At 40.9% G+C, this 12,503-nt stretch overlaps 1 protein-coding gene across 5 annotated transcripts in view; it reads left to right on the forward strand.

Annotated features, from left to right (window-relative positions):
• Positions 1-12,503, forward strand: part of cep192 (centrosomal protein 192) — a 190,073-nt gene that overhangs the window by 66,616 nt on the left and 110,954 nt on the right. For 4 of the 5 annotated variants that reach the window (XM_072569797.1, XM_072569801.1, XM_072569798.1 and 1 more), the window contains 3 exons: positions 1,348-2,563; positions 4,178-4,265; positions 6,660-6,774. In XM_072569797.1, coding sequence (XP_072425898.1) covers positions 1,348-2,563; positions 4,178-4,265; positions 6,660-6,774 — 1,419 coding nt within the window. The remainder of the gene's footprint in view (positions 1-1,347; positions 2,564-4,177; positions 4,266-6,659; positions 6,775-12,503) is intronic. The other variant, XM_072569799.1, reaches the window with a different exon arrangement.

Here is a 12,503-nt window from a genome sequence, read left to right on the forward strand (position 1 = left end):
TCCTTGGTGATGGGGTCTGTTTGGAGGTGGCGGAAATGACGGAGGATGATATGATGTATCTGGAGGTTGGTGGGGTGGTAGGTGAGGACCACTGGGGTTCTGCCCTGGTGGCGATTGGAGGGGCGGGGTTCAAGGGCAAGTGGAGGAGATGCGGTGGAGAGCATCGTCAACCACGTCTGAGGGGAAATTGCAGTCTTTGAAGAAGGAGGCCATATGGGTTGTTCGGTATTGGAATTGGTCCTCCTGGGAGCAGATGTGATGGAGGTGAAGGAATTGGGAAAATGGGATGGCATTTTTACAGGGGGCAGGGTGGTAGGAGGTGTAATCAAGGTAGCTGTGGGAGTCGGTCGGTTTATAGTAAATGTCCGTGTTGAGTCGGTCGCCTGAGATAGAAATGGAGAGGTCTAGGAAGGGGAGGGAGGAGTCTGAGACGGTCCAGGTAAATTTTGAGGTCTGGGCGGAACGTGTTAGTAAAGTGGATGAACTGTTCAACCTCCTTGTGTGAGCACAAGGTAGCGCCGATACAGTCGTAGATGTAGCGGAAGAAAAGGTGGGGTGTGGTGCCAGTGTAGCTGCGGAAGATGGACTGTTCCATGTATCCGACAAAGAAGCAGGCATAGCTGGAGTCCATGCACGTGCCCATGGCTACTCCTTTGGAGGAAGTGGGAGGATTGGAAAGAGAAGTTGCTCAGAGTGAGGACCAGTTCAGTCAGTGGAAGGGTACTGGTTGGTTCGGCGGGAAAGGAAGAAGCGGAGGGTTTTGAGACCTCCGTGATGGGGGAGGGAGGTGTATAGGGACTGGATGTCCATGGTGAAGATAAGGCGTTGGGGGCTGGGGAAGCGAAAATCATGGAGGTGGAGGGCGTGGGTGGTGTCCCAAACGTAGGTAGGGAGTTCTTGGACTAAGGGGGACAGGACCGTGTTGAGGTCCAACCACAAGGGATGAATGCAGATTTCTCCAGCTTCCTCATTTCCCCTCCCCCCACCTTTTATCTCAGTCCCAACCCTCGGACTCAGCACTGCCTTCTTGACCTGCAATCTTCTTCCCGACCCCTCTGCCCCCACCCCCTCTCCGGCCTATCACCCTCACCTTAACCTCCTTCCACCTATCGCATACCCAACACCCCTCCCCCAAGTCCCTCCTCCCTACTTTTTATGTTAGCCTGCTTGGCACACCTTCCTCATGGCATTGAATGGTCTACTCCTTCCTACTCCTAGTTTGACTATTTATACTTCCATGTTCCTATGACCTGCTGAGTAAAGGCTTGCAGGCAGAACAACATTGAAGTATTTCCTTTTAAATTGTACAGTTAACATGTAACTCAAATTGTTTCCTTCTTTTTGTAGGATATGCAATATATGAGTTCACCTGTGAAAGTTGAAGAACCTAGAGCGTGCAATGGCACAGATTCTGTTTTAAGTATAAGTACAATTGCTTCTGCCATAGCTGATGCTTCTGTGAGTGCCGATCCATCTCAGTTAGCTGCAATGATTTTGGAACTTTCTAATAAGAACAGGAAGAAAAGTGAGCCTGCAGCTATAAGCACAAAACCAAATGTGGAATTGCAGGACCAGAAAAGTAATATGAAGGATTTGGGTGTTATGGTGGAGAAGGTTTGTGAAAGATCTGAGACCAATGAAAGTCAAGTCCTAAAATCTGAATTTAAACAAACATCCGAATCTGTTTCTACTTGTAGTTCAGATTCTGTTGGTTCTTCTGAAAATTCCGGGAATCCTCCCAGCATGTCAAATTCATTTTCAGAAAAATCTTCCTTGAGTAGCACCAGTAAGGAAGAAAGTAAGAAAGCCGTGCTTTCAAATGAAGAGTTGTGCCAAAACAATCCAAAGAATGGCAGTAGCTATTGCAAATCAAAAAATACTTGCCAATCCGTTAAAGATAGGAACCGACCACATGGTCAAAATGATAGCACAGAAACCTGTACACCTGAATCAAGTAGATTTCAAGGTCACAAAGATGGCTATAGCCAGTACACCAATGCAAAGTGGATGACAAAAGAGGGATTTGTGAACAACAGAGCTTTTTCAAGTGGAAATGCAATGACTGAGGTGCCAAATATAAACTGTACTGTTTCTGTGATAGAGAAACATGAAGAATCTCCTTCAACTATTTCGGAGAAACTTTCTGTGCAGAAGAGAGAGATTGAAGCTGACTTGGATAAATCTCTTCATAAAGCAAAGGCTGAAAGTGTGTCAGAGATGAAACAAAAAGATGTTAAAAAGATGTTTTCAGAAACTTCTTATGAGAGAGTGTTAAGAATAGAAAATCAAGATTTGAAAATCCCTGTTTCTCCAGAACTCACTGCTGTTCATGGTGCGACAGTGAATAATTCCAGTTTGCATCATCCAAAATTGCAGACCATTGAACCAGTGGAGCAAACATTTACAGAATCCATAAATGAAGACAATAAAGAGATGGAAGTAATTTCAAAGCTGCAAGGAGAGAGAGATGAACAAGCGAGCTGCAATTTCAAAAATCAGGAAGTGTGTGTCAACTTTCAACAATATGATCAGTCATCAGTTGCACCAAAAAACAGCACTGCTGGTAAGCAATCACTGAACAATGCAGTGTTCTTTCCTTTTAAATGATACTACTTTTGGTTTGTTTTTTTTTTAAAGTGATCTTTTTTTTGGGCTGCCTTTTAAAAACTATGTATTTGGGAAGTGTAGATTTTTAGATAAACCTAGATCCTATCCAGTCTTATTCACAAAGTCCTATTTGCTTTAGTAGCCTTATGTCTACCAATGCAGAGTTCTTAGTGATGGTCACGTTAAAGTTCCCAATCTTGCTTTCAAATTCCTCCATGGTCCTGTTCCTCCTAATTTCTACAGTCTCCTGCATGCTGCAACATGCTGTGATCTTCTGATTTTGGCGTCTTGTGAATACCCAAATTTACCAGTCCAACATTGGCCATGCCTTCAATTGGTTGGGCTTCAAGCTTGAGTGTATAGACTTTCTTTCCTGACTTTGTGATGGTTTTTTAAAACTTGTCTTTCTGACAGCCACTTATCAAGCTACAGATCAAAAAACTATCGTTCTTATAATCTTGCTGAAAATGATAAAAGATGTTATATAAATTGAAATTGGTTAAATTGCTTGGGAATATAATTTACAATAGTGTATGATTCCAGCCTGATGATTTAAGACTGGGCAAGATCTCAGAGTGAAACCTGATTAGATTGATAAGTTTAAAATTTTTTTGTAGTTCATTACTGTGGTGGTTAGTTATTGAACATGTTCTCACAGGTGTCAATGTTTTTAAGGAGTTTAAAAAAAAGTGCAAGTTTATTACAGAAAATAAAGATGTAAAAGCTCTGTGATATTTAGAAAGATCTTAATATAAACAACAAAGCCAAGTTTGAATTAACTTTATTTTAACAGATATTCGATCCCAAAGAAATGTTACTGCTATCTTAACTCTTAATTTCTTTCTTAACTGAGACTTTGCAGCTTTGATAGCAGAGAATCTCCTTAGGATATAAATCTCTTTCCAGATCTGACTGCTTGAAAATATCTAAATCAACACTTTTTTTCAGCTTGGAAACTTCATGAGCTAAAATCTTTCTGCTAGGGTGAAATGTTTCTCTTGAACTGAACTGAAACAGAGTGACCCTGTTCAGTTTTTGTTTGCCATAAAACTTTAACTTTATAACGAGTTCATCAACTAACAGCACTGATATATTTTGTGACTTAATTCAAGTGCTACATCTTGTTCAAAATAATGTCTATAGTTCACTGTTCCAAACTAGTTTCTGAACCTTCAGATTTAAAAAAGGGCTCTCTGAACTGAAACCGCATCTTACTTCAATTTCAAAATCCAAATTGCCAGTGATGATCTCGTGTCTAGTTTTAACATAATATCAAATGTGTCATGATGTGTTCAGAAATTTTCTGACCATGCAAATTCTTAAGACAAAAATACTTTCAAGTAAGTTTCTTTCTGTAAATAATTACAGTGAGCAACATGTTTAGCAAAATATAAGAAACTTTGTAAATTTAATTACTTCTGAATTCATTGGAAGAGACAAATAATACACCAATTTATCTCTTGCAGTTCAGTGCATTGGTGCTTTTTAGTCCCATCAGTATTATAAGTATTTGAATGTATTAAATATATAACTCTTTAAACTGAAATTCATAGTTTTCTGTTCATCACAGATCACACCTGTGCAGCAGATCAACTAAATTTGAGGCCATTAACTCACTCATCACCAGGCCAAGTATCAGATATCCCAGCTCCCACAAGGTAAATATTTCCTGTTTCACACAAAGCGAGTGCAATAGTGGCTGCCTAACATTTTTCAATTGTTGTTTAAGAACCCATCTGATTCAGTGATGTCCTTAAGGGAAGAAAATCTGTCATCTTTTACCTGCTCTTCTGGCCTGCATGTGACTCCTGATCCATCGATGTGGTTAACTGTTAACCGCCTTCCGAAGTTGCTACATATGCCAATCAGTGACAATTGGGGAGTGTATCAAATACTGGCCTTGCTGCATCACATGTAAGAATGAAGAAAAAAAGTCCCAGTGTAATTTTCATGAATTTTGTCCCAGTTAAAAGTGGTGTCCTTCCTCCTCCGCATGTGAGGGTACTAGTGAGAGTGGGTCAGCAGCTAATCAACTTGAAAGACCCAAAACAGACAGTGAGCAAAATTAACGTCATTTACAAAATGCCGTGCAAGGACTGTAACAAACATTACACTGGACAAACAGGCAGAAAACTAGCCACCAGGATACATGAACACCAATTAGCCACAAAAAGACATGACCCTGTCACTAGTATCCTCACATATGGATGAGGAAGGATACCACATCAACTGGGACAACACATCCATTCTAGGACAAGCCAACCAAAGACATGCGTGAGGATTCCTAGAAGCATGGCATTCCAACCGGAATTCTTATCAACAAACACACTAAGTTAGACCCCATCTACCACCCCCTGACAAAAAGAACAGGAAGTGACATCTCCACAGGAAATAACATCACCAACCCAAACATATAAATAGAAAGCAAGAATTTTCAGCATTGCTTCGCCTGAGGCCCACTGAAGATGTTACCTAGTAGGATAACAAAGCTTCTGGAAATGAACCTTGCAGCTCAGCGAGCAAACCTACATCGTAAACCTCAACCTGAGTGACAAATCGTCTCAAAACTCGCTGTGAGCAGAAGGTGTCAGATTCCTCTCCAAATTGTCTTTCAAGTAGTACAGCCAATGATTCAAACATTATGCTAACTTGCCAAGTTAATGCTCCAACACACCTTCGATTGCACTTTCCAAATCCGCGACCTCCCCATCTACAATCACTGGTAGCAGATGCACAGCATCACCGTGACTTTGCTGGTTCCCCTCCAAGTTACACACCAACTGGACATGGAACTGTATTGTCATTCTTTCATTGGGCCAATACTGGAACTCTCTTAACAGCACTAGTGTACCTACATCCCAAAAACTGCAGTTCAAGAAGCCAACTCACCACCTCATTCTTCATGACAATAACTGCTGGCCCATATCCCATGAAAAAAATCAAGAATACCTACAATTGTATTTTTTTCTAATTAATTAGAATTGAGCCTTGTGAATATTTCAGGCAAATGCTATGTGACCTTATTACAAGACTATTTGCACAAGGTAAGATATCTTGGTGCAATTATTTAGTGTCTTGGTTAGATCCTACCAAGATTGTTGTGTATAGTGTTGGTTCCCTTATACTTCAGAGGGAGCGCAACAAAGCTTCCCCAAGCTGAACCTGGGACAGAAAAGTTGTGGTATAAGGAAATATTTTAAAACCGCCTGAGCCTTTTGTTTCTCATCCTCCTCAACTCAATCAAACATAGAAAATCCTTTACTGGGTTGACATGCTGAATGTTGGAAGGAAATTTCACTTGACTGGGAATGTCTAGAGCCAGGGACCCATTCTTAGGGTAATGGCAGGACTGAGATACGAAGGCTTTTTTTTTATTGCTCTGAGGAATCTTTTGCAAACTTCTACCTTTTTAGAGGGCTGTGGAATTTCATTGATTTAGGTACATTTAAGGCTGAGATTGATAGATGTTGTCATCTTTAAAGTTTAAAAAGCAATAATTTGTGGGAAGAATAGAAAAATTGTGCTGAAGTAGATGAGTCACAAACTCATTGCCTACTCCTGAATCTACCACGTATTTCTATCTTGAGCAAAATCAGTTGCTCATCATAATAGCCTGAGAAGTAACTAGAAGGTAAATTTTATGCAATCTGTTGAATGTTTGCTCCCTTAATGGTTTGACCATGAAAACACTAGAGAATTCAAGTCCTAGAGAGCAGTGGCCCTACTTAATTTATGATTTGAAATCTGATCTCCTCTGAGTCGGCAAGTGATGTGCATCTGGTAACTGCCTGCCAAGGTGTTAACTATACTGATGTAGGTTACAATACATTGTCTACGCATGTTCTTTACCAAGGTTCTGAAGAAAAGAAAAAAGTGAGTACTGGAGGTCTTTGAGAATTGAAGGAACCATAGATCTTGGGGCCCTTCGAAAGGACAAAAGAAATATGAGGGGAATCAAGTATCATAATTCTTCTAATATCTATTTGGTATCTTAAAATCAACTATATAGTCAGCACTTTCTATTTATATAAAATAAATCTTGCCTTTTCCAGCAGTTCCTCCTCATTGACACACTCCAGTGCAAACCTTACTAGATTGAGCTATATTTCTGGAATTGATGCAACACTACAAAACAGCACTGCCATCGGAAGTCCAGTGAATTCAGAGGTAGGAGAAAGTTGCATAAACTTCCACTTAACACATTTGTCTCAACTGAAATAGTACCTTTTATTTTTATATAAACAATTTTAACTTAGTAAAATATATCTGGATACTTTATAGGAATGATACTGCAAACAAAATTGACACTGAGCCATGAGATTTGATGAGAGCTGCCCAAAATTGGTGAAGTTTCCAGGGGGGGCAAGTTTCAGATCTTGGAAAATAGAGGCTGGAGAGGCATTTTGCAAATCCTGAAAAAAATTAAAATTGAAATGCATGAGAAGTCAATTGGAAATGTGCATGTATTTGGGCAAAAGTTGGGATGACTGGAGTCTTTTTTAAAAAAAAAACTAGATGAACGCTGAAATTTTTGATCATGCAATGCCTTGATTTTATAACTCTTTCCAAGAGCAGGTTTGTGAATATGCTGTGATGGACAAATGGGTGTGAGTTAGCACATGGGTAACAATTTTGGGTGAGCTTGGGTTCATCAAGAGTACCAAGTCGAAGCCAAGCCAGGTAAGCATTAGAATAATTCCATTTAGGGATATAGAGGTACAGGAATGATTATTTCAGCCGGAGAAGGTCTGAGGCAAGGTTGAGAGGGAATATTAGGGTTACAAGTGAACTTAGCCTAACATAGAAGCGCTACTTGTAACTTATTACAGGTGGCTGTTGTCGAAGACATTTCACAAGCCAAGAATCTGGAGGTCTCAACTCCTGATTGTTACACGCACATTCAATTATAGTCATTCGCTTGTAGAAACAATTAGCAAATTTGTTGCAAAACCTGATTGCCATGGAGGAAAAATAACTTAGGAATAAATAATCAATGAAATAGTATCTGAAAAGTAAAGTAAACTTGTGTTACTTAGTTCTGTTTTTTTTTGCTCAGTCCAAATCACCAGGCAGATGCCAGCTATATTGTATCAGGATCTAGTGAAAGACTTATCATTTTCTCCATCCAGGAACTGAGATGTCCTCTGATTTGGGTACAGCTTGAAACTAACTCTTTCAGAGCCATTAACTTAAACAAAATTTGCATCCTGACGTCAACCCACCATTAGTATTGAAAGATTGTGTGCTCCAGGACTTGCCTGGCATCTGCCTGTCAATGTGAAAAATGGCCCAAGTTTATTCTGTCAAAGGTTTGCATCTAAACTGGTCAATTACACTGGTTTTTGAAAGCGATAGAAATAATTGTTGGCTGTTATCAAGCAGTACTTGCTTTGCAATAACTTACTGACTCTGTTTAGGTTTCACCACGATCATTTCAGGTTCTGACTTCATTCCAATCTTGATTCAAATATAAATAAATAAAGCCAAACTCCCAGAGGTTAAGGTTAACCCTTTATATCCAAACTATATTTTATTGAAATATGGTGTCAGGGAACTTTGTCAAAAGTGGAATCTGGATGGGGCTGAAGCCTTCAATAGTTGGTGTCATACCTAGCTTAAAGGAAGATGGTGGTTGGTGATAGTCAGCCACATCCTTCCAAGGATGTCTTGTTAAGGAAATGTTGGGTAGACTGTTGCTGATTTAAAGTTTAAAAATCTCAACACCAGATTATCATTCAGCAGGATTATTTGAAAGTACAAGTTATCAGAGCACTGTTCCTTCATCAGGTAGCTGTGGAACAGGATCATACGACAGAATTAATAGCAAAAGATTAGTGTCATGCAAGTTAGACCAAGGAAAGAGAGTGGATGTGGTCTGTTTGGATTTCCAGAAGCCCTTTGACAAGTGCTGCACAGGATGCTGCTAAATAAGATAAGAGCCCATGGTGTTAGGGGCAAGGTACTGGCATAGATAGAGAATTACTGGACTGGCAGAGGGCAGTGTGGGGATAAATTGTTGTTTTTAGGATGCTGACTACTGATTTGAGGACATCTGCAGTTGTCAGTGTTGAGACCACAATTATTCAATTTCACACACACAGACCAAGTCCGAAACTATGAAAGCAACCACCCCAACACACGCACACAAAGTTGCATCAGGACACTATTCAAAAGGGCCACAACACACTGCAGCACACCAGAACTACAAAAAGAGGAAGAGGAACACTTATACAAAGTATTCGCCAAAAACGGATACCCTCGCAATTTCATCAACAGATGCCTAAGGGAGAGACAACGGAACGAGGACATGCCGCAACCCAAAGGACTAGCCACACTACCATACATCAGGAGCACTTCTGAACTGACAGCCAGACTACTGCGACCACTAGGACTCATAACAGCACACAAACCAACAGCCACGCTCAGACAACAACTCACCAGAACAAAGGACCCGATACCCAACATGAGCGAAACCAATGTAGTGTACAAAATCCCATGCAAGGACTGCAGAAAACACTACATAGGACAAACAGGAAAACAGTTAACGATCCGTATACACAAACACCAACTAGCCACGAAACGACATGACCAGCTATCCTTAGTAGCCACACACACAGATTACAAGCAACATGAATTCGACTGGGACAACACTACCATTATAGGGCAAGCCAAACAGAACAGCCAGGGAATTCCTAGAGGCATGGCACTCATCCACAGACTCTATCAACAAACACATCGACCTTGACCCAATATACCAGCCACTACAGTGGACAGCTCGAACTGACAACCGGAAGCGGCAGAGACAGGCCATTATAAATGCCGGAGGAAACAGCACAGAAGTGCTTCACAGGAGGCTCCCAAGCACTGAGGATGTCACCTAGACAGGGGACGAAACGTTTGCAAGACAAATTCCCAGCTCGGCGAACAGAACCACAACATTATTCAATTTCAATTTTGTAGATCACACAAAGGTAGATGGAGGGACATGTAGTGCTGTGGAAAGCTGGAAGGCTGCAGAAAGAGTTGGGCAGGCTCGGAAAGTGGGCAAAGAAGTAACAGATGGGACACAATGTAGGAAATTAAGATTATGCACTTAGGGAGAATAGAGATATTAACTATTTTCTGGATGGGGTAAGACTTCTGAAGTCTAAAGTGGAGAGGTTTAATCAAAGTTCAGGATTCATTTAGGTTAACATTTGGGCCGCACTGTGGTTAGCACTGTTGCTTCACAGCGCCAGAGACCCGGGTTCAATTCCCGCCTCAGGCAACTGTGTGGAGTTTGCACATTCTCCCCGTGTCTGTGTGGGTTTCCTCCGGGTGCTCCAGTTTCCTCCCACAGTCAAAAAATGTGCAGGTGAGGTGAATTGGCCATGCTAAATTGCCTGTAGTGTTAGGTGAAAGGGTAAATGTAGGAGGATGGGTCAGGGTGGGTTGCTCTTCGGAGGGTAGGTGTGAACTTGTTGGGCCAAAGTGCCTGTTTCTACACTAAGTAATCTAATCAAACATCCAGGTTTGTTTGGCAGTTAGGAAAGTAAATTCTAGATTAGAGTGGTGCTGGGAAAACATAACAGTTCAGGCAGCATCTGAGGAGCAGGAAAAATGTTGATATTTCCTGTTCCTCAGATGCTGCCTGAACTGCTGAGCTTTCCCAGCACCACACTCATCTAGAATCTGGTTTCCAGCATCTGCAGTCCTTGTTTTTACCTAGTTAGGAAAGCAAATGCAATGTTAACATTCATCTCAAGAGGTCTATAACAGCAATGATGTACTGCTGAGGCTGCATAAAGCTTTGGTCCAGTAACTAAGGAAGGATGTACGGGCCTTAGCAGTGGTCTAGAGGACAATGCTCTTTGGGGATGAAGTGCTTATCCAATGAGGAGTGGTTGAGGACTCTGTGTCTGTACCTGATGGAGTTGAGAAGGATAGAGGGGGAAATCTCATTAAAACTTAGAATACAAACAGGCCTGGATAGAATGGATGTGGACAAAATGTTTTTGAGGAATTCATCAGCAGTACCCTTGGCCCAACTGTCTTCAATGCTCTTCCCTCCATGAAGTAAGAAGTGGGGATTTTTGTTGATGACAGTAAAATATTCACCATTTGCCATTCTGATGCATACCTGGACAACATCCAGGTTTGGCTTTGTGCCACAAAATTTTCAGGCAGTGACCATCTTCAAGCAGGTATTTAACCATTTGACTCTGACATCGAACAACATTACCATGTCTGAATCCCTGACTATTAATCTCTTGGGATCGCCATTAACCAGAAACTGCACTGGGTTAGCCAAACAAATACTATGCTTAAAAAGTGCAAGTCAGAAGCTACGAATTCTGCTGAGTTATTCCTGTCTTCCCAATGCCTGCACACCATCTGCAAAGTGTAAATGAGTATTTTGGAAAGATCTCTTGTTTAGATGTATTCTGTTCCAACAACACTCCCAGAATGTTGCCACCACTTGCTGCAAAGTAGACTGCTTGATGAGCACCCCATTCACCAACTCGTGCTCGCAATGATGCACGGTGGTAGTGTGTAATCTGTAAAATTCACTGCACAAAGGCTACTTGGATTTTTCTACCTAAAGATGAGGGTGGCAGCTGCACAGGAACACACACCTACATGTTCTTTCAAAGCCGCAAACCATTCTAACTTAGAGATTTTGTTTGTCTTTCTTTCACTGTCGCAGCATCATCATCTTTGAACCTTTTGCAAGTGGTACATGTATTCCTCCATGCCAGTAACTGCAGTGGGTGGAAGAAGGTAGCTCACCACTACCTCCAAAGTAGTAAGGGATGACTCCCACATCCTATTTATAACAATAAAAGAAAGCCATGAACCAATGGCATTAATCTTGGAACACTAATATGGCCCACTTGGAGTCATAGAGATGTATAGCATGGAAACAGACCCTTCAGTTCAGTAGGAAGATCTGAATTCCAGATAATGGATTAACTTCTTACTGTTGAAGTTTTGTTCGTTAAACTTCAGTGGTATAACAAATAGTACGTTGGTAAACTAAGTTAGTCAGAAAACTGTGGTCAGTGCAATTTAATATTTTGCGTTCAGATCATTTTAACCCAAGCAAGATCATGACACTTTTTAAATCATTTAGCAAATATTACTGATTATCTCCGATTTAGCCTTCCAAATGTGGATTGTTAACGGCTGTTGGTCTGGTACAATAAACAATTTAACAAGGCCAATGGACTTAATCTTTACCTTGTAAGATGGAAATTGTTTGTCACTTTAAAAAATACCAATATAATTCTGAAGGTGATATTGCAGTTTGTTTTCAATGTGGTACGTCAGGCTGAATATACTGGTTCTGGAAGGAAATGTAGTAATATTCAAGCAACACCCTAAGCTTGACAGTCTTCTCAAAAGTAGCCTGCTTGATCCACAACCATTCACTTCATCCATCACTGACTCTCAGCAGCAGTGTATCATCAAGGACAAGGGCAGTAGCTATGTGGGAGCATCTACTGATCTACTCACCATCTTGACTTGGAAATATATTACCTTTCCTTCAATGTTGCTTGGTCAAAATCCTGGAACTCCCTCCCTTGTGGAATTGAGGGTATACCTAGAGCACATGAAATGCATCCATTCAAGAAGACAGCTTGTCACCGTCATCTGAAGGGTAGTGAAAAACGAACAAAACAAAAACTACTGGCTCATCCAGCAGTGCCCACATCCTATGAAAGAATGTATTTTTTTAAACTGCAGGTTAGTTCAACCCTTTATTGATGTGAACTACCTATTCAGAGTTGGCTAATGTATTTCCTTGATTTTAGAGTATTAATAATTCATCAGACTGAGACGTTTCAGGTAGATAAATTATTTCCTATGGTAGGGGAATCTGAAACCAGGCAGAATGGCTGAACATTGGATCCAGG

The sequence above is a fragment of the Chiloscyllium punctatum genome, chromosome 5, assembly GCF_047496795.1.
Source record: "Chiloscyllium punctatum isolate Juve2018m chromosome 5, sChiPun1.3, whole genome shotgun sequence".
NCBI lineage: Eukaryota > Metazoa > Chordata > Chondrichthyes > Orectolobiformes > Hemiscylliidae > Chiloscyllium > Chiloscyllium punctatum.